Raw genomic sequence first — 26,868 nt, 5'->3', positions numbered from 1 at the left:
AGGAATGTGTAACATTGCAGGCAGAGCTTTTAGGCAGAGATTGACAAAAGGGGTGTTATTTACAGTGTATAAAGAGAGACTCTCATTTACAATCAACTAAATAGGTCACCAAGACTTTCACTGCATAACGTTATTTTGGAATTTGACACTGAAGGTATTTCACTCCTGATTAATAGTGGAAAAAAGGCCGTGGGTAGTTTTCAGTTCACGAAGTAGGATGTTCTTGAGGGTTTCTATTTCAAACAAAAAAAAGTGGTATTAGTTTGTGAGTATCGTTTCATTAATAAAGTCTCGATATATTCAGAGAAATTTCAGCCTCCCATCATAGCCCATTTGAAATAGAAAATTATCCCATGAACATTGATCAGTCATTTTAGTTATATTAATTCTATAAACCTCAAGTAACCACAAATTTAAATAATTTCATCATCAGCACGGCTGACACCATCATCGATTGTTGTAAAAACCCATCTTTCACCGAGCTCCTTTCAGGAAGGAAATCTGCCGTCTCCACCTGGTCTGGCCAACATGTGGCTCCATCCCCACAGCAATAAAGTGGACTCTGCCATTCCAAGGGCAGCTCTATATGGCTTTATTCACAGCAAAGAACTGCATTCAGAGCGCATATATCAACAAGTAAATGCTGAACTACTATGTCCCTAACTGGGACTCATTCCTTTTCAAATAACTCACAGCTGGACACACAAGGTCGGTGAATTTGCCCTTACATCTACAATAGGCCTCTAACATCTATGGTAAAATATTGTTATTTTCACAGTTTCAGCCTTAGGAACAGAGAGCTCTACCTTCCAGATACACCGTCACACATTGCAAATCAATTTGAATGAATGGAACGGTTATCTTTTTGGTCGATTCTTGGGATGCAGGTATTGCCGGCAAGGTTAGCATTTGCTTCCCATTTCCCACTGTCTTCAGACAATGCTGCTGGACCTTTTTCTTGAACCCGTGTTTTGAAAGTTTGCTAACCCACTGCAGTGAGCCAATTACATTTATGCAACCAGAAAGCAGCCTGCGCATGGATGGTCCATTTCCTTCTCCAAAGAACATCAGTGAACAAGTCAGATCATTAAGGCAATCAGACAGGTTTTAAATCATTTTGTCCCTGTAAAAGTCTATTCAGACCTAACCATTAACTACTTTGTTGAAGTTACAAAATATCTAACCTAGAAGCAAATTTACTCACCCATCTTTCTACGCCCTCCTCCAGATCATTTATAAAAAAATAGAAAAGCTCCTGCGATGGTCTGAGAGGTGGCAAATGGAGTTTAATGCAGAAAAGTGTGAGGTGATTCATTTTGGAAGGAATAACAGGAAGACAGAGTACTGGGCTAATGGGAAGATTCTAGGTAGTGTGGATGAGCAGTGAGATCTCGGTGTCCATGTACATAGATCCCTGAAAGTTGCCACCCAGGTTGAGAGGGTTGTTAAGAAGGTGTACGATGTGTTAGCTTTTATTGGTAGGGGATTGAGTTTTGGAGACATGAGGTCATGTTGCAGTTTTACAAAACTCTGGTGCGGCCGCATTTGGAGTATTGTGTGCATTATAGGAAGCATTGGAAACTGTGCAGAGGAGATTTACCAGAATGTTGCCTGGTATGGAGGGAAGATCTTATGAGGGAAGGCTGAGGGACTTAAGGCTGTTTTCGTTAGAGAGAAGAAGATTAAGAGGTGACTTAATTGAGGCATACAAGATGATCAGAGGATTAGATAGGGTGGACAGTGAAAGCCTTTTTCCTCGGATGGTGATGTCCAGCACAAGCGGACATAGCTCTAACTTGAGGGGAGATAGATATAGGAGAGATGTCAGAGGTAGGTTCTTTACTCAGAGAGTAGTAAGGGCGTGGAATGCCCTGCCAGCAACAGTAGTGGACTCGCCAACACTAAACGCATTCAAATGGTCATTGGATAGACAAATGGACGATAAGGGAATAGTGTAGATGGGCTTTAGAGTGGTTTGACAGGTCGGTGCAACATCGAGGGCCGAAGGGCCTGTACTGCGCTGTAATGTTCTATGTTCCAACCAGACTACTTCCTTTTCCATACTGTACTGTCTATGTTAACTTGATCATTTTATGAAAATGGGTATGTGACCAATAGTTCATGGCAGCTGACCTGCTAAAAATGCCCTCCAAGTCACACAGCTGGATGGATTCATCTATATCTACCAATGCTGGAAGCTGGCTCAACACTTCATCAACCGACACACTCTCTTAATTGTCAACAAAGGCAGCACGGTGGCCTAGTGGTTAGCACAACCGCCTCACGGCGCTGAGGTCCCAGGTTCGATCCCGGCTCTGGGTGACTATCCGTGTGGAGTTTGCACATTCTCCCCGTGTCTGCGTGGGTTTCGCCCCCACAACATAAAAATGTGCAGAGTAGGTGGATTGGCCAAGCTAAATTGCCCCTTAATTGGAAAAAATAATTGGGTAATCTAAATTTAAAAAAAAAAATAATTGTCAACAATTGGCGGTGTTTCTGAGAGATTGGCCAAAATGGAAATCCAGATGAAAAAATGCAATACAGAAATTGGTCCGTTTCACTGCACTATCAAATGACAAAATAATATTCAAATTTTTACTCAATCAATAAGCCACTTCTGAAAAGTAGCAAAAATGCTGCTGGAACACGCACTATTTAGCTGCGATTTCTTCTGCACATTTTGGGAATGGTGTTGGTCTGAGGAGGGCCATCTGGACCTCAAGGCTTCAGTGTCTTCAGTATTCTTATAAATGTGAAAATGATGAGGTTTATGGGGCTGTCTCTTTAATTTAGTGAAAAATGAAGGAGTCATGTGACTTGTTCTAAGGTCTACCTGACAACAGGCCTGGGTGACAAGATTGTTAAAGATTAAAGGGAGGCCTGGGTTATTTTGCTGGAAAGAAGGCACTTTGAAACAATGACAGCAGCATCTGTCTTTACAGTGATTAGACTGCTGCCTCCAAAGTCCTGAGAAAGTGTTGAGAATGTTGGCTCGTAAACTGTCCATTTACTTACAAGATAAAAGAGAGTTGTGTTTCAAGAATAGTTGATCAGCATTTCTACTTGGAGACAATTCCCATGTGGTTCACATGGCCATGGAGGTGGATTTTGAAAGGGGGGGGGGGGGGCGTGGCTTTTAAGATGCTCCTGAAAAACTCAGCGGCATGGTCTTCCCACCAAGATTTGGGAGAGGGGGAAAAGGGCAGCAGGTCCTATGGTTTACCATGCAGGAATGTGATTTGGAGTTCATGCTGTGCCTGAAAAGACCAAACCCATGAGTATATGAAATCAGACTGGAAGATTCACTTAGCCGATTACCATGAAAAAAAAATCTCACTCTGAAAGGCGTTTCTGGGTTAAAAGCTACCAGGCTGGAAAAGGAACCAAGCAGAAGCAAGTCCTGGGGAGTGAATGATCACTGCGTGCAGAGAAAATTGAATGACAATTTAAGAGACAGTGTAAATTATACCTCTCAAATGGGTTTTTCAGTTATGTTAAAATGAAAAGGCAAAATATCTGTTCTGTAGTTTAACGTACAAGTGGTCTACAAAATAATGTTTTGTCAATGTTGCATTAAATCATTTAATTTGTACGCTACAGTCAAGGTTTTTAAACATGAAATCATCTGTCACCCTTTCAACTATTTGTTAAAAATAAATTTAGAGTATCCAATTATTTATTTCCAATTAAGGGGCTATTTTAGCATGGCTAATCCACCTACACTGCACATCTTTTTGGGTTGTGGGGGTGAGACCCATGCAGACACTGGGAGAATGTGCAAACACCACCTGGACAGTGACCCAGGCCGGGATTGAACCTGGCACCTCAGTGCTGTGAGGCAGCAGTGCTAACCATTGCCCCATTGGGCTACTAAACCAGAAACCCAAAGTAATGCTCTGGGGACCTGGGTTCCAATCCCACCACTGCAGATGGTGAAATTGGAATTTAAAAAGTCTCATAATGACCATAGAACCATTGTCGATTGTCGTAAAAGCCCATGTGGTCACTAATATCCTTTAGGGAAGGTAATATGCCGTCCTTTCCTGGTCTGGCCTACATGTGATTCCAGATGCACAGAAACGTGGTTGCTGCCCCTTCAAGGGCAATTAAGAGTTGAGCAATCAATGCTGGCCCAGCCTGCAATGCACATGTCCCATGAATTGATTTAAAAGTATTTTTGAAGCGAATTGTAATGAAGGGAAATACATGGCTACTGATTCTCATCAGCAATGAGATAAATGGATGTTGGTTGAAGGAGGAATATTGGTTAGGCCAGCATTTATTGCCCATCCCTATTTGCCCTTTGGAATGTGGTGGTGAGCTGTCTTCTTGAACCCGCTGCGGTCCTCGAGGTGTGGGTACACCTACTATGCTGCTGTGCACTCAGTAAGTAATTTGCATGGAAACGCAATAGTAGCAGTATTAAACTAATCTTACAAGGTCTTAAATACTCTGCCATTGGTCCAGATTTAGTTACAGTACCTTTTCTTGCCAGCCGATAAACTGTTAAGCTATTTTTTCACCGCCATCTGTTTCCGAATCCGGCTGTAGTTGTCCATGAAAACAGCATCAGAGTCACGTTTGACTGTAATGTTTCCATTCGAGGCACTATTGGTCACCAATAATAACATCTTCAGTCTAACTTAGCCAGGCCATGCAGAGTTAAAGATTCATAACTCCCACATTGAAACCTCAATCCATCCTGATAACAGGTTATATACATTCGTCCTCTCAAATCTCAAATGCTCTGAGAAACCATTAATGTGTTCCAACCGTTCCATTTCAGCTAACCATACTAACAGGAAGTATATTGAAGATTCCTACACCACCGCCCCTGGTCACAGAACACAGGAGGAGACCATTTGGCCCATTGTATAAATGGAAGAGCCATGAAGTTAGTCCCACCCCATTCCCATACCCCTGTAACTCTTCCCCTCTCCCTCAACCTTATTGAAAATTGCTATTTAATCTGCTTCATTCATCTCAAAGTTTGCAGGTGATACCAAATTAGGTGGGAACGTGAATTGTGATGAGGATGCAGGGATCCCACAGCAAGATCTGGACAGGTTAGGCGAATGGGCAAATCAATGGCAGATGCAGTATAATTTGGATAATTGTGAGGTTATTCACTTTGGAAGCTAAAACAGGAAGGCAGATTACTACCTGAATGGTTGTAAATTGAGAGAGGGGAGTGTGTAGCGGGACCTGGGTGTCCTTGTGCACCAGTCGCTGAAGGTAAGCATGCAGGTGCAGCAGGTGGTAAAGAAGGCTAATGGTATGTTGGCCTTCATTGCGAGAGGTTTTGAGTATAGAAGCAGGGACATGTTGCTGCAATTGAACAGGGCCTTGGTGAGGCCACACTTGGAGTATTGTGTGCAGTTTTCGTCTCCTTCTCTGAGAAAGGATGTTCTTGCTCTCGAGGGAGTGCAGCGAAGGTTTACCAGACTGATTCCAGGGATGGCGGGACTGTCATATGAGGAAAGGTTGAACAGGTTGGGATTGTTCTTGCTGGAGGTCAGAAGAATGAGTGGGTATCTCATAGAAACTTATAAAATTCTAACAGGACTAGACGGGGTAGATGCAGGGAAGATGTTACCGGTGGTGGATGTGTCCAGAATCAGGGGTCACAGTCTGAGGATTCAGGAATAACCATTTCGGACAAAGATAAGGAGACATTTCTTCACACAAAGAGTGATGAGCCTGTGGAATTCATTACCACAGGAAATAGTTGATGCTAAAATTTTAAACATATTCAAGAGGCGGATTGATATTGCACTTGGAGAGAATGGGATCAAAGGCTATGGGGAGAAAGCTATTGAGTTGGATGATCAGCCCTGATCGAGAATGGCGGAGCAGGCTCGAAGGGCCAAAAGGCCTCCTCCTGCTCCTATCTTCTATGTACCAATGTACCTATGTACCCTTTCACACAGTATGACCCAGAACAGGAAAACATTTTGTATAAAAGAAAATAATCCATAACTCCTCCTATTCAACCACTTCAAAATGTTCAGCCATTTGAGAAGATAAGGTTGTGGCCTCAGCTGTACTTCCTTATCTGCCTCCCTCTCCACTCTCCCCTCCCCTCCCACCGCCCCCATACCCTTTAGCTCTCTTGTCAATCAAGACTTGACCTAACTCAGTCTTAAACCTATCCAGTGACCCTGCCTCCACCAGACTCTGGGGAGGAGAATACCACAGACTCATGACATCCCCCCATCCCCCACCTCCAAGAAAGAATAATGGTGTTAAAAAATAATAATCGTTATTATTGTCACAAGTAGGCTTACATTAACACTGCAATAAAGTTACTGTGAAAAGCCCCTAGTCGCCACATTCCAGCGCCTTTTTGGGGACACAGGGAGAATTCAGAATGCCCAATTCACCTAACAGCATATCTTTCGGGACATGTGGGAGGAAACTGGAGCAGCCAGAGGAAACCCACGCAGACACAGGGAGAATGTGCAGACTCCGCACAGACTGTGACCCAAGCTGGGAATCGAGCCGGGGCCCTGGTGCTGTGAGCAACAGTGCTAATCACTATACTACAATGAAGCCCAGAAATAACCCGTCCTCCTTTTTAAATTGTTCTAATCTCCCCAACAAGGGGAAACATCTTCTCAGCATTCACCCTGTCAAATCCTCTCAGCATCTTCTATGTTTCAAATACATCTTCTCATTATTTTAAACTCCAGTGGATAAAGAATGAAAATTGCCTCTTAGTTTTCTAATTAGCAAGCACTCTCACCGATAGTTTCTTCCCCTATATTTACACAAATCTCCTCAATTTTGACCTCCTCTGCTAACTTTCCACTTGAACATGTTGAGCAAAAACAATTCTTTATAAAGAAACTAAAGAAGACATTAAACCATTACAATGGGAAAAGAGGAAGGCTTCCACTCTGCACTGGCCGTCCTGCAATATTGCATGAGGAAAAACACAGGATTTAAAAACACAGGATTTAGTGGAGGGGACAATAACTGAACAGTGTTTAGCAGTCCCTTATTTACAGAGACACATTTCCTTTTTCGCAGTCTGGGATAGCTGCCAAAGAGCATCCGGGTCCGAACCTACTGGAAAATTAAAGAACCTGATTTTCCACTATATTCCGGATGTTAAAATGCAGTGCATTCCCTCTACTCGATACTTTTAAACTTTGGAATTTCCACTGTCAGTTGTGGTTAATGGTCTGGCTGTTACTTTGATATGCACAGACGGAAAGTGTCGAACAAACCCAATTGGTCAAATGATAGTGCCTTATGTGGCTCCCCGCCCTCAATTCTGAGCCGCTGCCCCGTGCCCGCAGTGTGTCCACATACCCGGCTTCCTTTCCGATCAGTGATTCCAGATATTTTCGAGCAGCTAATTTGGCCAGCAGTTTTCTGTACTTACTGTTGAAAAGTCCATCTGCGTGTCTTGTTGTTCTGGATGAAAGGAATAAACACACAACAGCTTGAATCAATGGGGCTTGGAACATTTACAAAAGGAATTGACAATTATGGAAGTCTGTAAGATTACGCATGACGATTGACTCAGCCGCTGAAACAATGACATGGAGATGCCGGCACTGGACTAGGATGGGCACAGCTGGACTGGGGTGGGCACAGTAAGAAGTCTCACAGCACCAGGTTAAAGCCAAAATCAAAAGGTAAACGCAAATGCAAATGGTATGTTGGCCTTCATTGCGAGAGATTTTGAGTACAGGAGCAGGGATGTGTTGTTACAATTATACAGGGCCTTGGTGAGGCTACACCTAGAGTATTGTGTGCAGTTTTGGTCTCCTTCTCTGAGGAAGAATGTTCTTGCTCTCGAGGGAGTGCAGCGAAGGTTTACCAGACTGATTCCAGGGATGGCAGGGCTGATGTATGAGAGAGGTTGACTAGGTTAGGATTGCTCTTGCTGGAGTTCAGGCAAATGAGCGGGGTGGGTGGGGGGTGGGGAATCTCAGAGATTTATGAAATTCTAACAGGACTCGATATGGTGGATGCAGGGAGGATGTTCCCGATTCCAAATATGTCCGGAACCAGGGGAAACAGCCTGAGGAATCAGGGTAGACCATTTAGGACAGGGATGAGTAGACATTTCTTTACCCAAAGAGTGGTGAGGCTGTGCAATTCATTACCACAGGAAGTAGTTGAGGCTAAAACATTGAATACATTCAAGAGGCGGCCAGATATGGCACTTGAGGCGAATGGGATGAAGGGTATGGGGAGAATGCAGGTTTAGGCTATTGAGTTGCACGATCAGCCATGATCGTGACGAATGGCGGAGTAGGCTTGAAGGGCCAAATGGCCTCCTCCTGTTCCTATCTTCTATGTTTCCAACAGATTTATTTGAAACCATGAACTTTCGGAACTCTGCTTTTTCATCAGGTGAAGGAGCAGTGCTCCGAAAGCTTGTGATTTCAAACCTGTTGAACTTTAACCTGGTTGTGGTGAATGAGAATTCACACGGTATTATAATCTGTATATATATGCATCAATATTGTAAGTGCAGTTGCACTACCTGACCACCAGGGGAGTAGCTCTGGTAGTACTCGAGAGTTTGTACTGGGCTCCTCCCTTTGCTCCGCCCAGGAGTCCTCCCACTGGAGCTGCTGTATAAAGATCCGTGCCACAGGGTCAGCCAGCCAGTTCACCGAACGCTCAACGGCTAACAGGCTGGCTCTGTTGTAAGTATATTAAAACCGCTTGTTTCTAATCCTACAAGCATGTGACCGTAGAATTGTTGGTTCCAACACTGGTATTGTGAGACTTCTTACTTCTGAAACAAGGCATTTCCTAGTCTCGCCCCCATACATTAACCCCACCCTCCTCCCCTTTCACCTGGTTGTTTATTAAAACATTCACAACCAAAAACAAAAACTTGGGGAAAATGGTGACGTAGTTTCTGGGCTAGTAATCCAGAGACCCAGACTAGTTAATGATCTGAGTACACGGTTTCAAATTCCACCAGGGTAACTGATCAAAGTTAAATTTGATTAATAAATCTGGAATTAAAAGCTAGCTTAGAAACTATAAAATTATCATTGATTATCAGACAACCCCAGTGGGCCTTCATGGAAGGGAATCTGCCCTCGGTGCCTGATCTGGCCTACGCATGACTACAGATCCACAGTAATGTTATTGACGCCTAACTGCTCTCCGAAGTGGCTGACAAAACATTCAGTTCAGGGCCAATTTAGGATGTGGGGGCTACAAATGCTGGCCTTGCTAGCCAGTGATGCCCACACACACACCCCAAGAAAGAATTAAGAAAAAAACACTGTCAACCTGCTTTCTCGTGCGGCCTTCGAGCAGTCAGACAATCAATAATATGGGCATGAGGTGCTTTTCTTAGGTGGACCTGGGATGCAGGGGCTGTCTAATGAGGGAAGATGGAGCATGTTGTATCTACGCTCAGAGCTTCGAAGAATGAGGTGTGACCTTACTGAAACAGGAGAGATTCTGAGGGGGCTCGATAGGATAGAGGCTGAGAGAATGTTTTCTCTCATGGTGTGGTAGGTTTGAAGCACTTACAGATTGAACGAAAGAGGGATGGGAACCTACGTAAGGAGTCAAAGGAGGGAGAAATGCGGACAAGAACAAAATACAAAATGGGGAATAAAAAAAGTGATGGGGAGAGTAACAAGGGCCACTACGCCGAATAATGGGACAGCGGAAGAAATGTTAAAAAGACAAGCCTTATGGCTTTGTTCCTTAGTTTGCAGAGCATGGACAATAAAGTGAATGAACTAATTGTGCAAACAGGTAGGATATAGTTGGGATTACAGAAACTTGGCTGCAAGGTGACCAGGGGTTGGAATTGAACATCCAGGGGTATTCAGTATTTAAGAAGCACTGACAAATGGGAAAAGGTAGTGGGGTTGCATTACTGGTTAAAGAGGAAATTAATTTAATATTGAGGAGAAAGATTGGGTGGGATTCTGCGGCCTTGACTCCCTGGCAACCCGCCCGAGGCCAATAAACCTTTCCATTGTCCACGTTTTGTCCATGGTGATTTTGAAATGAAAAATGAAATGAAAATCGCTTATTGTCACGAGTAGGCTTCAATGAAATTACTGTGAAAAGCCCCTAGTCGCCACAGTCCGGCGCCTGTCCGGGGAGGCTGGTACGGGAATCGAACCGTGCTGCTGGCCTGCTTGGTCTGCTTTAAAAGCCAGCGATTTAGCCTGGTGAGCTAAACCAGCCCCTTTGTGATTTTGCGGCGGGCGGGACGGATTTATCCAGACCTTTAGCTCAGACAACGTTTTCACATTCTTACAGATAGGAGAGTAGAAAATGCAACCCTACTATTTAAAAAGGGAGATAGAGAGAAGACAGGGAAGTATAGATCTGAAAGCCTGCCGGAGGTGGTGGGGAATATTCTAGAATACATTATCAAAGATTTTATAGCAGAGCACTTGGAAAACAGTGGCAGAATTGGACAGAGTCAGCGTGGATGTATGAAAGGGAAATCATTCTTCTCAAAGCTACTACAATCTTCGAGGATGTAGCTAGTAGAGTTGATGAGGGGGGACGAGTGGATGTGGTATATTTGGGTATTAAGAAGGCCTTTAACAAAGTCCCACAGAAGAGATTAGTGTATATTTTTTTTATTTGTTCTTGGGTCACGGGAATGCTCAGGATTTATTGCCCATTCCTGAAGGATTTAAGTGTAAACCACATTGCTGTGCGTCTGAAGTCACATGTAGTCTAAATCAAGTATGGATGGCAGATTTCCTTCCCTAAAGGACATCAGTGAACCGGATGGGTTTTTACAGCAAGGATTTCATCATTAGGCTTTTAATTCCAGATTTTTAAATTTCATCACCTGCCCGGGGGGGATTCAAACCCTGGTCCCTAGGGGTGGGAGGGTGAGCTGTGAGTGGGAGGGTGAGCTGTGAGTGGGAGGGTGAGCTGTGAGTGGGATGGTGAGCTGTGAGTGGGAGGGTGAGCTGTGAGTGGGATGGTGAGCTGTGAGTGGGAGGGTGAGCTGGGAGGAGGAGTGTGATTTGGAGAAGTTGATTGAGTGGGCAAATTATGGAAGATGCTGTATGATCTGGATAAATGTGAGGTTATCCACTTTGATGGCAAAAATGGGAAGGAAGATTGTTATCTGAATGACCATAAATTGGGAGAGGGGAATGTTCTTTGAGACCTGGGTGTCCTTGTACATCAGTCGCTGATGATAGCGAGATGATTCAAATACAGGAACAGGGATGTCTTGCTTCAATTATACAGGGCCTTGGTAAGCCCATATCAGAAACATTGTGTGCAGTTTTGGTCTCCTTAACAGACGAAGGATGTTCTTGCTTTGAAGGGAGTGCAGCAAAGGTTTACCAGACTGATTCCTGGGATGGCCAGACACATGAATGAGGAGAGACTGAGTTGGTTAGGATTATATTCACTGGAATTAAAAGAACGGGGTGAGGGGGGGGGGGGGTTTCTCATAGAAACCTATACAATTCTAACAGGACCAGCCAGGGTTCCCGATAGTGGAGGAGTCCAGAACCAGGGGTCATAGTCTGGGGATACAGGGTAAATAATTTAGGACTGAGATGAGGAGAAATTTATTTCCCTAGAGAATGGAGAGCTGTGGGATTGTCTGCGGCAGAAAGCAACTGAGGCCAAAACATGGTAGGTTTTCAAGAAGCTGTTAGATGGTGCACTTGGGGCTGACGGGATCAAAGGATATGGGGAGAAAGTGGGAAGAGTTTACTGAGTTGGATGATCAGCCATCATCATAATGAATGGCAGAGCAGGGTCAAAGGGCCGAATGGCTTACTCCTGCTCCTATTTTCTATGTTTAAAATAAGGATCATCCATTGAGGAGGGGATGAGGATTTTTCTCTCTCTCAGGAGACCATTGTTTATGGATTTGCTCTTCCCCAGACATCAGTGAAGGCTGGTCATTGAATATATTCAAGGCTGAATAAGACAGGTTTTATTGACAAGAGAGCCAAGGGATCAGCCATAAACATATTGAAGAGATAGGAAGGTGAAAGAGGCTCGATGGACTCCTTCGCCTCCTATCTCCATTTTTTCATGGGATGTGAGTGACACTGGCAAGGCCAGCATTTGTTGTCTGTTGCCCTTCAGCTGAGTTCCTTACTAAGCAATTTAAAATCAACCACACTTCTGTGGATCTAGAGTCAGATGTTGGCCAGACTAGGTAAGGACGGCAGATTCTCTTCCCAAAAGGCAACAGTGAACCAAATGGGTTTTTAAAACAATCCCCAATGGTTTCATGGTCACCATTGGGCCCTTTAATTCCAGATTTTTACTTAATTCAAATTTCTCATCGGCAGTGGTGGGTTCAAACCTGGGTCCTCCGCCCATTAACCTGGATCTCTGGATCATTGGTTTCTTGATGATATCACTGCAGTCTTACTTAGATTTGAACACTAGACCAGTTCAATGATTTAGCAGTTTGGATCAGAAATTGGCTAGCTGATAGAAGACAAAGGGTGGTGGTTGATGGGAAATGCTCTGACTGCTGTCCAGTTACTAGTGATGTGACACAAGGATCTGTTTTGGGGCCGCTGCTGTTTGTCATTTTTATAAATGACCTGGAGGAGGGCGTAGAGGGATGGATGTGTAAATTTGCAGATGACACTGGAGTTGTGGACAGTGCAGAAGGATGTTACAAGTTACAGAGGGACATAGATCAGCTGCAGAGCTGGGCTGACAGTTGGCAAATGGAAAACCCGTGTTTTGAAAGTTTGCTAACCCACTGCAGTGAGCCAATTACATTTATGCAACCAGAAAGCAGCCTGCGCATGGATGGTCCATTTCCTTCTCCAAAGAACATCAGTGAACAAGTCAGATCATTAAGGCAATCAGACAGGTTTTAAATCATTTTGTCCCTGTAAAAGTCTATTCAGACCTAACCATTAACTACTTTGTTGAAGTTACAAAATATCTAACCTAGAAGCAAATTTACTCACCCATCTTTCTACGCCCTCCTCCAGATCATTTATAAAAAAATAGAAAAGCTCCTGCGATGGTCTGAGAGGTGGCAAATGGAGTTTAATGCAGAAAAGTGTGAGGTGATTCATTTTGGAAGGAATAAAGGAAGACAGAGTACTGGGCTAATGGGAAGATTTTTGGTAGTGTGGACGAGCAGAGAGATCTCGGTGTCCATGTCCATAGATCCCTGAAAGTTGCCACCCAGGTTGAGAGGGTTGTTAAGAAGGCGTATGGTGTATTTTATTGGTAGGGGAATTGAGTTTCGGAGCCATGAGGTCATGTTGCAGTTGTACAAAACTCTGGTGCAGCCGTATTTGGAGTATTGTGTACAGTTCTGGTTAAAAGAAGGATGTGGAAGCATTGGGAAGGGTTCAGAGGAGATTTACAAGAATGTTGCCTGGTATGGAGGGAAGATCATATGAGGAAAGGCTGAAGGACTTGAGTCTGTTTTCGTTAGAGAGAAGAAGGTTAAGATGTGACTTAATTGAGGCATACAAGATAATCAGAGGATTAGATAGGGTGGACAGTGAGAGCCATTTCCCTCAGATGGTGATGTCCAGCATGAGGGGACATAGCTTTAAATTGAGGGGAGATAGATATAGGACAGAAGTCAGAGGTAGGTTCTTTACTCAGAGAGTAGTAAGGGCGTGGAATGCCCTGCCTGCAACGGTAGTGGACTCGCCAACACTAAACGCATTCAAATGGTCATTGGATAGACATATGGACGATAAGGGAATAGTGTAGAGGGACTTTAGAGGGGTTTCACAGGACGGCGCAACATCAAGGGCCGAAGTGCCTGTACTGCACTGTAATGTTCTATGTTCTAATAAACTGCACTGTATTTTTCAGGTGAATGATGTTTGATGCTGCTGGTCATCATGGTGATGGGAGTCACTGACCTCAAGGGGCTTTGGTTCATGTCACTGTCGGTTTTTACTGGTGATTGTAACTGATCCTCGTTGGACTCTCCATCCAATGCAACAGCATTTCCCAGTCTAGGAGGTAAAAGTCAACAGTATCAATCTAATCATAGTCAGATTCTACAGAGCCATCAACAACATAATTTCAACTGGAAGTCGAGTATAGCCATGCAGAACACAAACCAGTCAAACCCACACTATCCTCACACACACACTATCCATATAACCTCAAAGGGCACAGTATAAGTTGTATTAAACCAAATAAGCAACATCACAACACAAAGCCAAATCAACTGATATTAAAGGGTGTGTGTACACAATGAAGAACAATTGATCTCTGTTGTTATGTGTCCAATAGGTTTTTCACTGTGTTTGCTCAATCTGTATCAGTATACCTCCGTGGGATCACACCAGCCAGCACATATCAGAGAATCTTCGAAACGTACAGGGCAGAACATATCCATTCGGCCCATCGATTCTGCACGACTCTCTGATGGAGTTCCTTACTTAGGTCGACTCTCCCCACCAACCCACCCTATCCCATTAACCAGCCTGCACATCCCTGAACACCAAGGGGCTATTTAGCATAACCAATCCAAGTAACCCGCACATCTTTGGAGAGCCATGTCCTCCCCCGCCCACCCACCCCGCTACAGTGAAGGAGTTGATAAACGTTACGACCCAGTGTTTTCCATGGATAACGTTATATATGGGGAGATCACCTCACATTCGTTCCTCATTCCACATGCTTATACCTAGATAGGATCATCCCACCCAGCCGATATCATAGAATCCTCCAGTGCAGAGCCGTGTCCTCTACTCCTGCTACAGTGAAGGAGGTGATAAACGTTATGATCCAGCTGTTTACATGGATAACGTTAGGTAGCAGCTAAGGACTCGGGTAACCCACCACAGGGTGGGGAGACCACCTCACATTCGTTCCTCATTCCACATGCTTGGTAAATTCACCCCAGTTCACACAGGAGTCGGCTGTGTCATCTGCAGTGAGTTTTGGTTCAGACAGAATGGTGTAGAGTTTATAACACAGCAACAGGCTTTATGTTCCAACTGGTCAATGTTTGTGCCCCTCCTCCCAGCCCGGTCCCCATGTCATTCTGTCCCATGCTCCCTCCTGCACGTTTTCCAAGACCGTCCATGGTCTTCACCTCAACCACTTAATGGGGCAGCTCACTCCCTCAACCTGTGCACATTCATTATTAACACTCTCACTCTGCCTAATGCGGTGGCTTAAAATTCAACCCCAATCATCTGAAATTGTGATCTCCTCCTCCCCCCGCCTTCACATTCCACCAGCTCTTGGTAAACAATGAAGTTCAACTGGTCTCAGTTTCCTGAGGGTGTCTATGGACCATATTTGTGTGTCACAAATGCAAAGTACCAGTGTATTTAACAGATTGGTGAAAAATCCCCATACACAATGTTGTATTTGTGTGTTGGTGTTATGACAGCTAACACTGCATTACAAACGTATATATATTGGTTTGGGACTTCTCATAACATGTCCTGATCTGTTACAAGAGGGGTGTCCTGTTCCCAAAATATTGCGCAGTCTCCAGGGAAGGGGGGGGGGGGAGGAGCTTACCTCAAATTTGAGTATGTTCCAAGCGACGGGAATCCCGATCCTCGGGAGTAGAGGACATTAAGTAGAATGAAAAGTGTCACGAAATGGGAGCTGAATCTGATCACCATCGTGTGCGATCCTGAAACCCAAGATAGGAACGCATTACTCAATAAATCCATTCACAACAGTCTTTAACTGGTCCCTCACCCTGCTGAAGGGTTTCTGATCTGGATTCACAACCAATACCAAGAAGGAAACTGGAGGATCTTGAGGTGGGAAAAGTTTCCACACTGTAATCTTTCCTGCAAACCGGTTTAATGTCAAAACTGGACCAGGATGCCAACTATGAAAAATTCCAACTTATTATCCAGGCAAATCATTACAAATAACTATACCATCGTCCTATAGCATGGAAATGCATGAGAAAATGCACTGTTTAACACCATGCGTGTTGCATCCTCCCAGAACAGGTTCAATAACAAATAATTGATTTTTTTTCATAGAATTTACAGTGCAGGGGGCGGCCATTCAGCCCATCGAGTCTGCACCGGCTTCTGGAAAGAGCACCCTGCCCAAGGTCAACACCTCCACCCTGTCCCCATAACCCAGTAACTCCACCCAACATTAAGGGCAATTTTGGACACTAAGGGCAATTTATCATGGCCAATCCACCTAACCTGCACATCTTTGGACAGTGGGAAGAAACCGGAGCACCCGGAGGAAACCCACGCACACGGGGAGGATGTGCAGACTCCGCACAGACAGTGACCCAAGCCGGAATCGAACCTGGGACCCTGGAGCTGTGAAGCAACTGTGTTAACCACTATGCTACCGTGCTGCCCATTGATTTGATTTGAAAACCAGATGGGTGTGTGAAGCTTGACTTTGAGTTGGCTGAGCCGCTGTCCTTGATGCTAAAGTGGAGAACCGCTCTGAGGATCTTTTTCCCAATATCTCTCTCTCTCTGTCGGCTTGACTCTGAGTGTATTGGGATCTCTCACTGTCTCTGTTCGGGAATTCCAGATCCGTTGGTTCTCCCCAAGCCCCTCGGCTGCAACTCTGACACTCACTCAGTAACTTCTGCTTTTATACTTCACGACCAGTCGCTCATCAACACAGAGCCAGGTTTCAGTTCCAAAAAAGGGCATAAATACATGCACAAAGACGTCATCGGCATTGCCTGGGGAATGGAAGCGAGTGGTCAGAAGCGGTTTAACAATTAGGTGAAGGAGGTGCCTGTAGCGTGTGGCCAACACTACAGCCAGATCTCGCTGCTGCTGCCTACTTCACCCAGGAAATACAATGACCAATCTTCATCTACACACGCCTTTCAAGCCACTGCATTCATCACCACTCTCACTCACTCACAGAATAGAAAACTCGGCTCACCCCCTGGCTCCTTTACAAATACTCTGCAATCTTTGTTTGTTTGTTACCCACTCCTCTGTTACTGAAAACAGCTTCTCCACTCTCATAAAAAAAAATCCTCCGGAATTTGAAGGCCACTATTAATAGTGGAAGGATTAGACGACATTAAGCTGTTCAAGGAGTTCAGAGAATTTGTGGGCAGAATAATTCACACGTAAGAGCGAGTTCCAGGTTGGAATTGAACTGAGGGATTCTGATGAATTAAAGGTCGAATAGCAGATCCATCCGAACATGCTGAAAATTAAATGAATGGACTTTGCGTCGCACACTTTGGATACCCGAGAGTGGTTTGTAACTGTAATTCAATAAAAATATTCAATCCATTGATGACTGGGTGCGTGACTGGCAGGCGCTGACCTACCAAAAGTACATTTGAACAATGGATACCTGGGAATGAATAGGAAGTATCAATCTGATAAAGAATTCTAATCAGTTTACAATCTGCTACAGTTAATGTGAGAGGTTTGGGTCAATAATAACAAGCCGCCTTGATTCCCACTCGCAATAGCAGCTTTGATAGATCACATACTCCATGTGGATGTGAACTCAGGGCCCCCACCACACTTGAGAGTTTGCGATATAACCACTGCCAATTCGTCCAACATGCCTTTTGCTCTTTTACCAACATGTTCACCCACAAGTCACACACAGAAGATTCGCTTTGTATGTCGTGTTTCTTTTATGTTAACAATCGAATACAACAAGATGTTTCCTTTTCTCTTAAGAATTGGCTTCAGATTTCGCTTATGCAAGGGAAGCAGACAGAAGCAGCCTTGTGTTGCCATTATTACTTGAGTCACCCGAGGTCATCAAACCGAAATTGACCTAAATACTGGTGACCCACATTGAATAATGTTCCGGTAATAAATAAAATGTGAAAGATAGGTCTTTAATTTTCCCCTTTCCCCCCACTGGGAGCACATATGACACACTTGGAATTAAACGCGAGATCTTTAGTATCAGTGACATAGAACATAGAACATAGAACAGTACAGCACAGAACAGGCCCTTCGGCCCTCAATGTTGTGCCGAGCCATAATCACCCTACTCAAATCCATGTATCCACCCTATACCTGTAACCCAACAACCCCCCCCCCCCCCCTTAACCTTACTTTTATTAGGACACTACGGGCAATTTAGTATAGCCAATCCACCTTACCCGCACATCTTTGGACTGTGGGAGGAAACCGGAGCACCCGGGACCCTGGAGCTGTGAAGCATTTATGCTAACCACCATGCAACCCTGCTGCCCACATTGAAAGAAAGACACCTAGAAACATATCATGGGCAAATGTCAACATTTATTCCTGCTGTTGGCACAGCGATTAAATGTTAGTCACATATTTGCTTATGTTTACTAAGTCCCAATCATGTACTCATTGATGTAACTATTTACAGCATTAGTTCAACTTGTTCTGGACCATTTTTGTTTCAAATAGGTGGATAATACTCAGATCCTATTGAGAATTTTGCACATCCGGGATTGAGTCATTTCAGGAATCTGATTGCGGAATTCAGATGACATCTAATATAGGACATAGAACATAGAACAGTACAGCACAGAACAGGCCCTTCGGCCCTCGATGTTGTGCCGAACAATGATCACCCTACTTAAACCCATATACCCATAACCCAACAATCCCCCCATTAACCTTACACTACGGGCAATTTAGCATGGCCAATCCACCTAACCCGCACATCCCAGTAGGCTCCAAAATTCTTCAGGAACTTCAGTGTCTCACCATGTTGCTTTGGGGTCTGGGACATAGAGAAGCAGGTCATCCACATAGAGTGAGATTCTGTGCTTTCTGCCTGCTCTTTGGATCCCCTTCCAATTTTTAACCATTCTGGGGGTGATTGTCAGTGGTTTGATAGCCAGGGTGAATAGGAGCAGGGACAATGGGCATCCCTGTCATGTTCCATTGGATTTACCATATAATGGATTTACCAATATACTTCAATTGTTTTAGTTATATATCAGGTTGGATGAGGGAGCTGAATGACATCCACCTGAATGTCGCCCCTCCGAATAGTATTTGAATAAACACCTTTGCCATCAGACTTTTTGACTTGATTTACCCTCAACCTCATCCCTTTCAATCAGTGATGGCAAAATGTGAAAGGGAATTCCTGAACCACTGCTATAGACAACCAGAACACGTGCCATCATTCAAATATGTCCCAGATGATAATTAATGTCATATTTCTGTTTATGGGACAATTCTGTGACTTCTGTACTCCTCTGCATTGCGACAGCAACTACACTTTGTGGATAGTGCTGCCCTGCTGCCTGCCTTCTGGTTTGTAGCTGCACCATTTGGAATTTCTGATTTAATTACAGACTTTGGACAGACTGAAATCTCTCTGGTTAGATGACTCCTCTGGACTTCCCCTTTAGATTCTGCGGCAGAAATCATGATGTCAGTTTGATATGCTTGAAAAACAGCCAATCAGTGAAGCTGAAATTCCTAACTACCTCCTTTTGTTGTAGCTTGTGTTTAGCAGAGCCTTTACGAATCTTCCAGAAGAAAGGAAAGGCAGGAAAGACAAGATTCAGGAACCATGGATGACCAGGGAAATTGCGAGTCTAGTCAAAAAGAAAAAAGATGCATTCGTGAGGTGCAGGCAACTAAAAACAGATGAAGCACTTGAGGAATACAAGGAAATTCCAAAAGTGCTCAAGTAGGGAGTTAGGAGGGCAAAAAGGGTTCATAAAATGTCCTTGGCAGGCAAGATTAATGAGAATCCCAAGGAATTATATCTGTATATTAGGAACAAGAGGGTAGCTAGAGAAAGAGTTGGTCCACTCAAGGACAAAGGAGGGAAATTTGTATAGAACCAAAGGAAGCAGGTGAGATTCTTAAAGAGTATTTTGCATCAGTATTCACAAAGAAGAGGGACACGTTGATTGGTGGTGTCTCAGAGGGATGTGTGAACACTTTAGAGCAGGTCGTTAATAAGAGGGAGGAGGTGTTAGGTGTGTTAAAGAGCATTAGGATGGACAAATCGCTGGGCTTCCAACAGAAATCTTTGTGTCCTCATTGGCCACAGGTGATATCCCAGAGGATTGGAGGATAGCCAATGTTGTACCGTTATTTAAGAAGGTTTGCAAGGTTATTCCGGGTGATTATAGACCAGTGAGCATGACGTCAGTGATAGTGAAATTGTTGGAAAACATTCCCAGAGATTGTGGGTGAGATTGTGGTCCCCATGCCTGCTGGAAAATGGGCGAGAATCCCTCTGGACTTTTTCCTCGAAGGTCCGTGTTGATTCTCCATTTTCATGGGAGCGAGCAGAGCCCCGGCATGCGTCCCACAGCTCTGGCTGCCAGCGGGGCCCTGTTGTTACAACCCCACGGCCGCGCAGACGTACGGCGACTGGTCACGGGTCCGTGCATGGGCGCGGTGGACATCTTCGCACTGGCCCCCACACAACATGGCGGAGCCCTACAGGGGCTCAGCGTGGAGGCCCCTCCCGGAATGAGCGCGGCCGCCGATCGGTAGCCCCTGATCGCGGGCCTGGCCACCGTGGACTTCCCCCAGATTCAGATCCCCCTGCCCCCCCACCAGGACGGCTGCCACAGCCAGAACCAGGTGGGAGCACATGTGAACCACGCCGGCAGGATTTGGCGGGCATTCAGCCCTTTGAGCTCAGATATTTGCTGCGGGGTCTGCTTTCAACGGCCCCCGACTTGCGCCGCATCACCTGCGCGCGCCTGCCGGTTCCGCGGAGTATCGCGGAAGCACTGTCGTGCCAGATTTCCGGCATGAACGGCTGTTCTCATCCCCGTGCCGGGCGCGATTCTGACACGGAGGGTCGGAGAACCCAGCCCAGGATTTATGCACATTTGGAAGGGAATCATCTTATTAGCGATAGATAGCATCGTTTTGTATGAGGGAGGTCATATCTCAATCATGTAATTGTGTTTTTTGAGGAGGTGACAAAAATGATTGACGAGGAAAGGGTTGTTGCCTGCATGGACTTTAGTAAAGAATTTGATAAGGTCCCTCATGGCAGGCCGGTGCAAATGATTAAATCTCATGGGATCGGGGTGAACTAGATGGATGGATTCAGAACTGGATTCAGGCTTGGCCATCGAAACCATGGTGTGGAGATGCCAGCATTGGACCTGGGTGAGCATAGTACGGAGTCTTACACACCAGGTGGTAGCAATATAAAAAGGCCATCTGCAAAGGACCATGGGAGTTGTGGTCAGTTTGGGACACAGACAGGTACACAGCCTCTGTGTATTGTGCAAAGAAACCAGACTTGGCTGAAACTTGTATCCATTAAGAGTCGATCACGATTTCTTCCAGGACAATAGTTTGAATCAAGGAGTAACAACAGTAAGAGACTAACCGGCGCCAGCCCCCCTCATTTGGAAAGGCCCACATGCCTGGGACAATGATAGCTGGGACCTGCCCAGCTATCGAGGTACTCGCCCCCTAATTGGCTGAGATCTATGAGAGTGATTGAAAACCCTATCGATCCATTGGACCTGGAGTAAGGACCGCCCAAAAGGGCTACAAAGAGACAAAGGACAAAAAGCCCTGCGCGCTCGAGATCTGTCTCTTTTGGGACCGACCTGTGAGCGACCAACTGCAGCAGAACAATCACGTTCAAGGACCAGCGACCATCCCTGAAGGATGAGCCCAGCTGAGCCAAACCCAACAACTTCCAAACCGACCACATGGACCCGGATAAAGGCCTCATCTCGCTCAGTGCCCGTCACTCGAAGTTAAGTAAAGGTATTCTTAGTCGCTTAGTCGTTAGGTGCAGTTTAGTACGTAGCCACGTGTATTATTAATAAACTATTTTTGAGCTAATATACTGGTTGTGTGCTCATTTGGTCAATATAAGAAACAGCTTGAGGTTCACATAAAGGGTAAGAAAAGGCAACAAGGTTAAAGTCCAACAGGTTTGTTTCGAATCCCCAGCTTTGCATAATGAGGCAGACTTGAGTAGGGAACTTAAGGTGAAGGAACCCTGAGGGAGAAGTGACAACAATATGATAGAATTTACCCTGCAGTTTGAGAGGGAGAAGCTGCAATCAGATGTAACGGTATTACAATTAAATAAGGGTAACTACAAAGACATGAGGGAGGAGCTGGTCAGAGCTGATTGGAAAAGGAGCCGAGCAGGGAAGACAGTGGAACAGCAATGGCAGGAGTTTTTGGGGGTTAGAACAAAGAACAAAGAAAAGTACTGAACAGGAACAGGCCCTTCGGCCCTCCAAGCCCGTGCCGACCAAGCTGCCCGTCTAAACTAAAATCTTCCACACTTCCTGGGTCCGTATCCCTCTATTCCCATCCTATTCATGTATTTGTCAAGATGCCCCTTAAACGTCATTATCGTCCCTGCTTCCACCACCTCCTCCGGCAGCGAGTTCCAGGTACCCACTACCCTCTGTGTACAAAACATGCCTCGTACATCTCCTCTAAACCTTGCCCCTCGCACCTTAAACCTATGCCCCCTAGTAATTGACCCCTCTACCCTGGGGCAAAGCCTCTGACTATCCACTCTGTCTATGCCCCTCATAATTTTGTCGACCTCTATCAGGTCACGCATCAACCTCCGTCGTTCCAATGATAACAACCGAGTTTATTCATAGCTAATGCCCTCCGTACAAGGCAACATCCTGGTAAATCTCTTCTGCACCCTCTCTAAAGCCTCCACATCCTTCTGGTAGTGTGGTGACCAGAATTGAACACTATACTCCTAGTGTGGCCTAACTAAGGTTCTATACAGCTGCAACATGACTTCCCAATTCTTATACTCAATGCCCCAGCCAATGAAGGCAAGCATGCCATATGCCTTCGAGATTGCCTGCTCCACCTGTGTTGCCCCTTTAAGTGACCTGTGGACCTGTACACCTAGATCTCTCTGACTTTCAATACTCTTGAGGGTTTTACTGTCAAGGCCTCAGCAATTTCCTCTCTAGCCTCCTTCAGTATTCTGGAGTAGATCACATCCGGCCCTGGGGCGTAATCTAACTTAATATTTTTCAAGGTGCCCAACACCTCGTCTTTTTGGATCTCAATGTGACCCAGGCTATCTACACACCCTTCTCCAGATTCAACATTCACCAATTCCTTCTCCTTGGTGAATACTGATGCAAAGTATTCATTTAGTACCTCGCCCATTTCCTTTGGTTCCACACATAGATTCCCTTGCCTATCCTTCAGTGGGCCAACCCTTTCCCTGGCTACCCTCTTGCTTTTTATGTATGTGTAAAAAGCCTTGGGATTTTCCTTAACTCAATTTGCCAATTACTTTTCGTGACCTCTTCTCGCCTTCCTGACTCCTTGCTTAAGTTCCTTCCTGCTTTCCTTATATTCCACCCAGGCTTTGTCTGTTCCCAGCCTTCTAGCCCTGACAAATGCCTCCATTTTCTTTTTGACGAGGCCTACAATATTTCTCGTTATCCAAAGTTCCCGAAATTTGCCGTATTCATCCTTCTTCTGCACAGGAACATGCCCTTCCTGAATTCCTTTCAGCTGACATTTGAAAGCCTCCCACATTCAGATGTTGATTTAACCTCAAACATCCGCCCCCAATCTAGGTTCTTCGGTTCCCACCGAATATTGTTACAATTAGCCTTCCCCCAATTTAGCACATTCACCCTAGGACAACTCTTATCCTTGTCCACCAGCACTTTAAAATTTACTGAATTGTGGTCACTGTTCCCGAAAGGACAGCATACTGTTATTAGGGAGGCACAACAGAAATTCATCCCAAGGAGGAAGAAATATGCTAAGGGGAGGACAAGGCATCCATGGCTAACGCGGGATGTCAAGGACAGCATAAAAACTAAAGAAAAAGCATACAAAGTGGTGAGGATTTTGGGAAGCCAGAGGATTGGAAAGACTTTTAAAGAGGGCAGAGGACAACTAAAAAAGTAATAAGGGGGGAGAAGATGAAGTATGAGTGCAAACTAGTTAGTAATATAAAAGAAGACCAGAAGAGTCTTTTTCAATATATAAAAGGTAAGAGAGAGGCACAAATAGACATTGGACCACTGGAAAATGTGGCTGGATAAGTAATAATAGGTAACAAAGAAGTGGCAGATGAACTGAACAGTTACTTTGTATCAGTCTTCACGGTGGAAGACACAGTGGGATGCCAGAGCTCCAGGAGAACCAGGGGGTAGAGGTGAGTACAATGGCCATCACTAAGGAGATGGTTCTGGGGAAACTGAAAGGTCTGAAGGTGGATAAATCGACATGGACCGGATGGACTACACCCCAGGGTCCTAAAAGAAATAGCTGAGGAGATTGTGGAGGCATTGGTGTTGATCTTTCAGGAATCACTGGAGGCAGGGAGGGTCCCAGAGGACTGGAAGGTGGCGAATGTAACACCACTGTTTAAGAAGGGAAGGAAGCAGAAGACAGGAAATTATAGGCTGTTTAGCCTGACTTCGGTCATTGGTAAGGTTTTAGAGTCCATTATTAAGGATGAGATTGTGGAGTACTTGGAACTGCATGGTAAAACAGGACTGAGTCAACACGGCTTCAGCAGGTCATGTCTGACAAATTTGTTAGAATTGTTTGAGGAAGTAACAAAGAAGTTAGACAAAGGAGAACCAGTGGACATGATTTAATTATATTTCCAGAAGACCTTTGTCAAGGGGATCTGGGGTGATGGTTAGAAGGCAGGAGAATGGGGATGAAAAAAATATCAGACATGATTGAATGGCGGAGCAGACTCGATGGGCCGAGTGGCCCAATTCTGCTCCGATGTCTTATGGTCTTATGGAACCTGACCGTAATGTGCCTGTTTAGTTAACCACATTTATATAAGCCATATCCTACCCACCAACATCTTCCTTCTGAACAGCAGGTACTACAAACAAAACTTTAATTCTCTACTCAATACACAACTTGGTCAGTTAAAGTTGCTGCTTATTAACAAATAACATTGGTTTCTCGACCTTGAGTCTGAGATTGTCTGGGCATTTGATGTCCTACTGCTGTGTGCCTTATTGTGTTCCCTCCTGTAAGTGTGGGTACTCAACTGGCTTCACCCGTGTCATTGTAACTTACAAATCATTCAAAACAAACAAAATTTGACCAGATGCTATATTATTCATTTCTTGGCCGGGATTCTCCCCTACCCGGCGGGGCGGGGGGTGGGCGTGGTGGAGTGGCGTGACCCGCTCCGGCGTCGGGCCGCCCCAAACATGCGGACGTCTCCGCACCTTTAGGGGCCAAGCCCTCACATTGAGGGGCTAGGCCCGCGCCGGTGTGGTTCCCGCTCCGCCAGCTGGCACGAACGGCCTTTAGCGCCACGCCAGCCGGGGCCGAAAGGACTTCGCGGCCGGCAAAGTCCACGCATGCGCTGGAGCATCAGCGGTTGCTGGCGTCATGGCGCATGCACGGGGGAGGGGGTCTCTTCCTCCTCCGCTATGGCGAAGACCATGGCGAAGGTGGAAGATAAAGAGTGCCCCCATGGCACAGGCCTGTCAGCCGATCGGTGGTCCCCGATCGCGGGCCAGGCCACCGTGGGGGCACCCCCCGGGATCAGATCGCCATGCGGCCCCCCCCCCTCCCCAGGACCCCGGCGCCCGCCCGCGCTGCCTGCTCCCGCCGGTCAGGTAGGTGGTTTGATCCACGCCCGGGAGAGGGTTGACAGTGGCAGGATATCGGCCCATCGAGTGCCGGAGAATCGCCGCAGGGGGCTGGCCATCCCAAACTTGAGCTGTGGAGAACATTTGCAGTCCAATGAGATGCCTTCATAACATCTTTAAACCAGAAATCCAACATTTTATTTGCTTCCAGGCAGTAACATTTTGATTGCCTGTTGGAGTAATAGATTATAGGTCACTTCTAATCTCTATATTGTTGGGTCAGTACGGCAATGTAGTGATTCCCATTATTATGGCCATCTCTGTGGAATTTCTCACGATTATTGCTGTGAATCGGGCGATTATTGCTGTGAAACAGAAATCCTACAAATAAATTGTTAAAGCTTTAAAATTGTCCAAACCTTGTTCCACTTGCAGTTACTTGCAAAACACAAACGATCCATGCTACTTCTGGCAAAGTGGGTTAATTAATCTGAACATATCTGACAATTCCAAACTTAAAATTTGTAATTCCCAATGGAAAATTTGGGAATCTTCATCTTCAGCTGTGAACAAGCAAAGAATCATTCTCTGCTGGTCTGAAAAAGGGTGGAGTCAGAGGTCTGAACCGGACGTCACCACCCTTCTTTTGTTTCAACAAGAAACATGGTCAGTGACCTATTTTATTTGCCCATCTCTCCTTGACACTGATTTCCACAATTTCAGAATTATTCCTTCTGCATTTCACCAGTTGTAACATGGATATCGCTTTGAACCTGACAGTTTAACCCTGGGCCAATCCAGCACCGGATTGGTCACATGTATTTCAACTATTCCAACTTCCAAGCAACCCCATCAAATTAATATTATCTTATCCTGACATGTGTGAATTTGTTTCCAGATTAAAATTCCTCATATTTATCATAAATACCCTGGAATCATTGGTAAACATGGATCTAGGTCGATAGCTTTTGAAAAGAAAGATTTGTTAATTCCTTTTCAGTTTATCAGGTGGTGGTTGTTATATTCCTTGCCTTTTCCTGCAAAATACTCAGATATGTAGTGGTGACAAAGAATATAAAAATAAGGGGCGGGATTCTCCAACTGGATCAGAGAATCGCTGGGGGGCGGTGTGAATCCCGCCCCCTCCAGCTGCCGAATTCTCCGGCGCCGGGGATTTATTGGGTCGGGAATCACGCCGCGCCGCTCAGCAGCCCCTGGCGGGAGGCCCCCAGCGATTATCTGGTCCACAATGGGCCGAGTGGCTGCCCGTTTTCGGCCGATCCAGCCGGCGTAGGTTACAACAGGTACTTAGCGGCGGGACCTGGCTCCGTGGGCAGCCTCCGGGGTCCTCGGGGGATGCGGGGGGATTTGGCCCCGGGGTGTGCCCCCCATTATGGCCTGGCCCACGATAAGAGCCCACTGAT

General features: G+C 45.4%; 1 protein-coding gene across 4 annotated transcripts; it reads right to left on the bottom strand.

Annotated features, from left to right (window-relative positions):
* On the bottom strand, positions 1-25,938 carry LOC119976428 (VIP peptides-like). Of its 4 annotated transcripts, none has more exons than XM_038816969.1 (6): positions 25,864-25,938; positions 15,472-15,589; positions 13,848-13,943; positions 7,318-7,422; positions 4,483-4,608; positions 1-233 (listed from the first exon to the last, which is right to left on the bottom strand). In XM_038816969.1, the coding sequence occupies exons 2-5, from the start codon at positions 15,576-15,578 to the stop codon at positions 4,512-4,514; spliced, it is 405 nt and encodes a 134-aa protein (XP_038672897.1). In that variant the 5' UTR covers positions 15,579-15,589; positions 25,864-25,938; the 3' UTR covers positions 1-233; positions 4,483-4,511. The 4 variants fall into 4 exon arrangements, with proteins under 4 accessions (XP_038672897.1, XP_038672903.1, XP_038672892.1 ...); XM_038816975.1 differs by lacking the exon at positions 25,864-25,938 and adding an exon at positions 16,840-16,941; XM_038816964.1 differs by lacking the exon at positions 25,864-25,938 and adding an exon at positions 16,521-16,571.
* Between the last annotated feature and the right edge of the window lie 930 nt (positions 25,939-26,868).

This window comes from Scyliorhinus canicula, chromosome 1 (assembly GCF_902713615.1).
Source record: "Scyliorhinus canicula chromosome 1, sScyCan1.1, whole genome shotgun sequence".
Classification (NCBI taxonomy): Eukaryota; Metazoa; Chordata; class Chondrichthyes; order Carcharhiniformes; family Scyliorhinidae; genus Scyliorhinus; species Scyliorhinus canicula.
This window is presented reverse-complemented; position numbering and strand designations above follow the sequence as displayed.

Coding starts and splice junctions, on each gene's coding strand:
- LOC119976428 (XM_038816969.1), bottom strand. CDS start 15,578: ATGGTGATCAGATTCAGCTCCCATTTCGTGACACTTTTCATTCTACTT. Junction 13,944..15,471: donor GGAACATACTCAAATTTGAG/GTAAGCTCCTCC, acceptor TTTACCTCCTAG/ACTGGGAAATGCTGTTGCAT. Junction 7,423..13,847: donor ATGAACCAAAGCCCCTTGAG/GTCAGTGACTCC, acceptor CCTTTCATCCAG/AACAACAAGACACGCAGATG.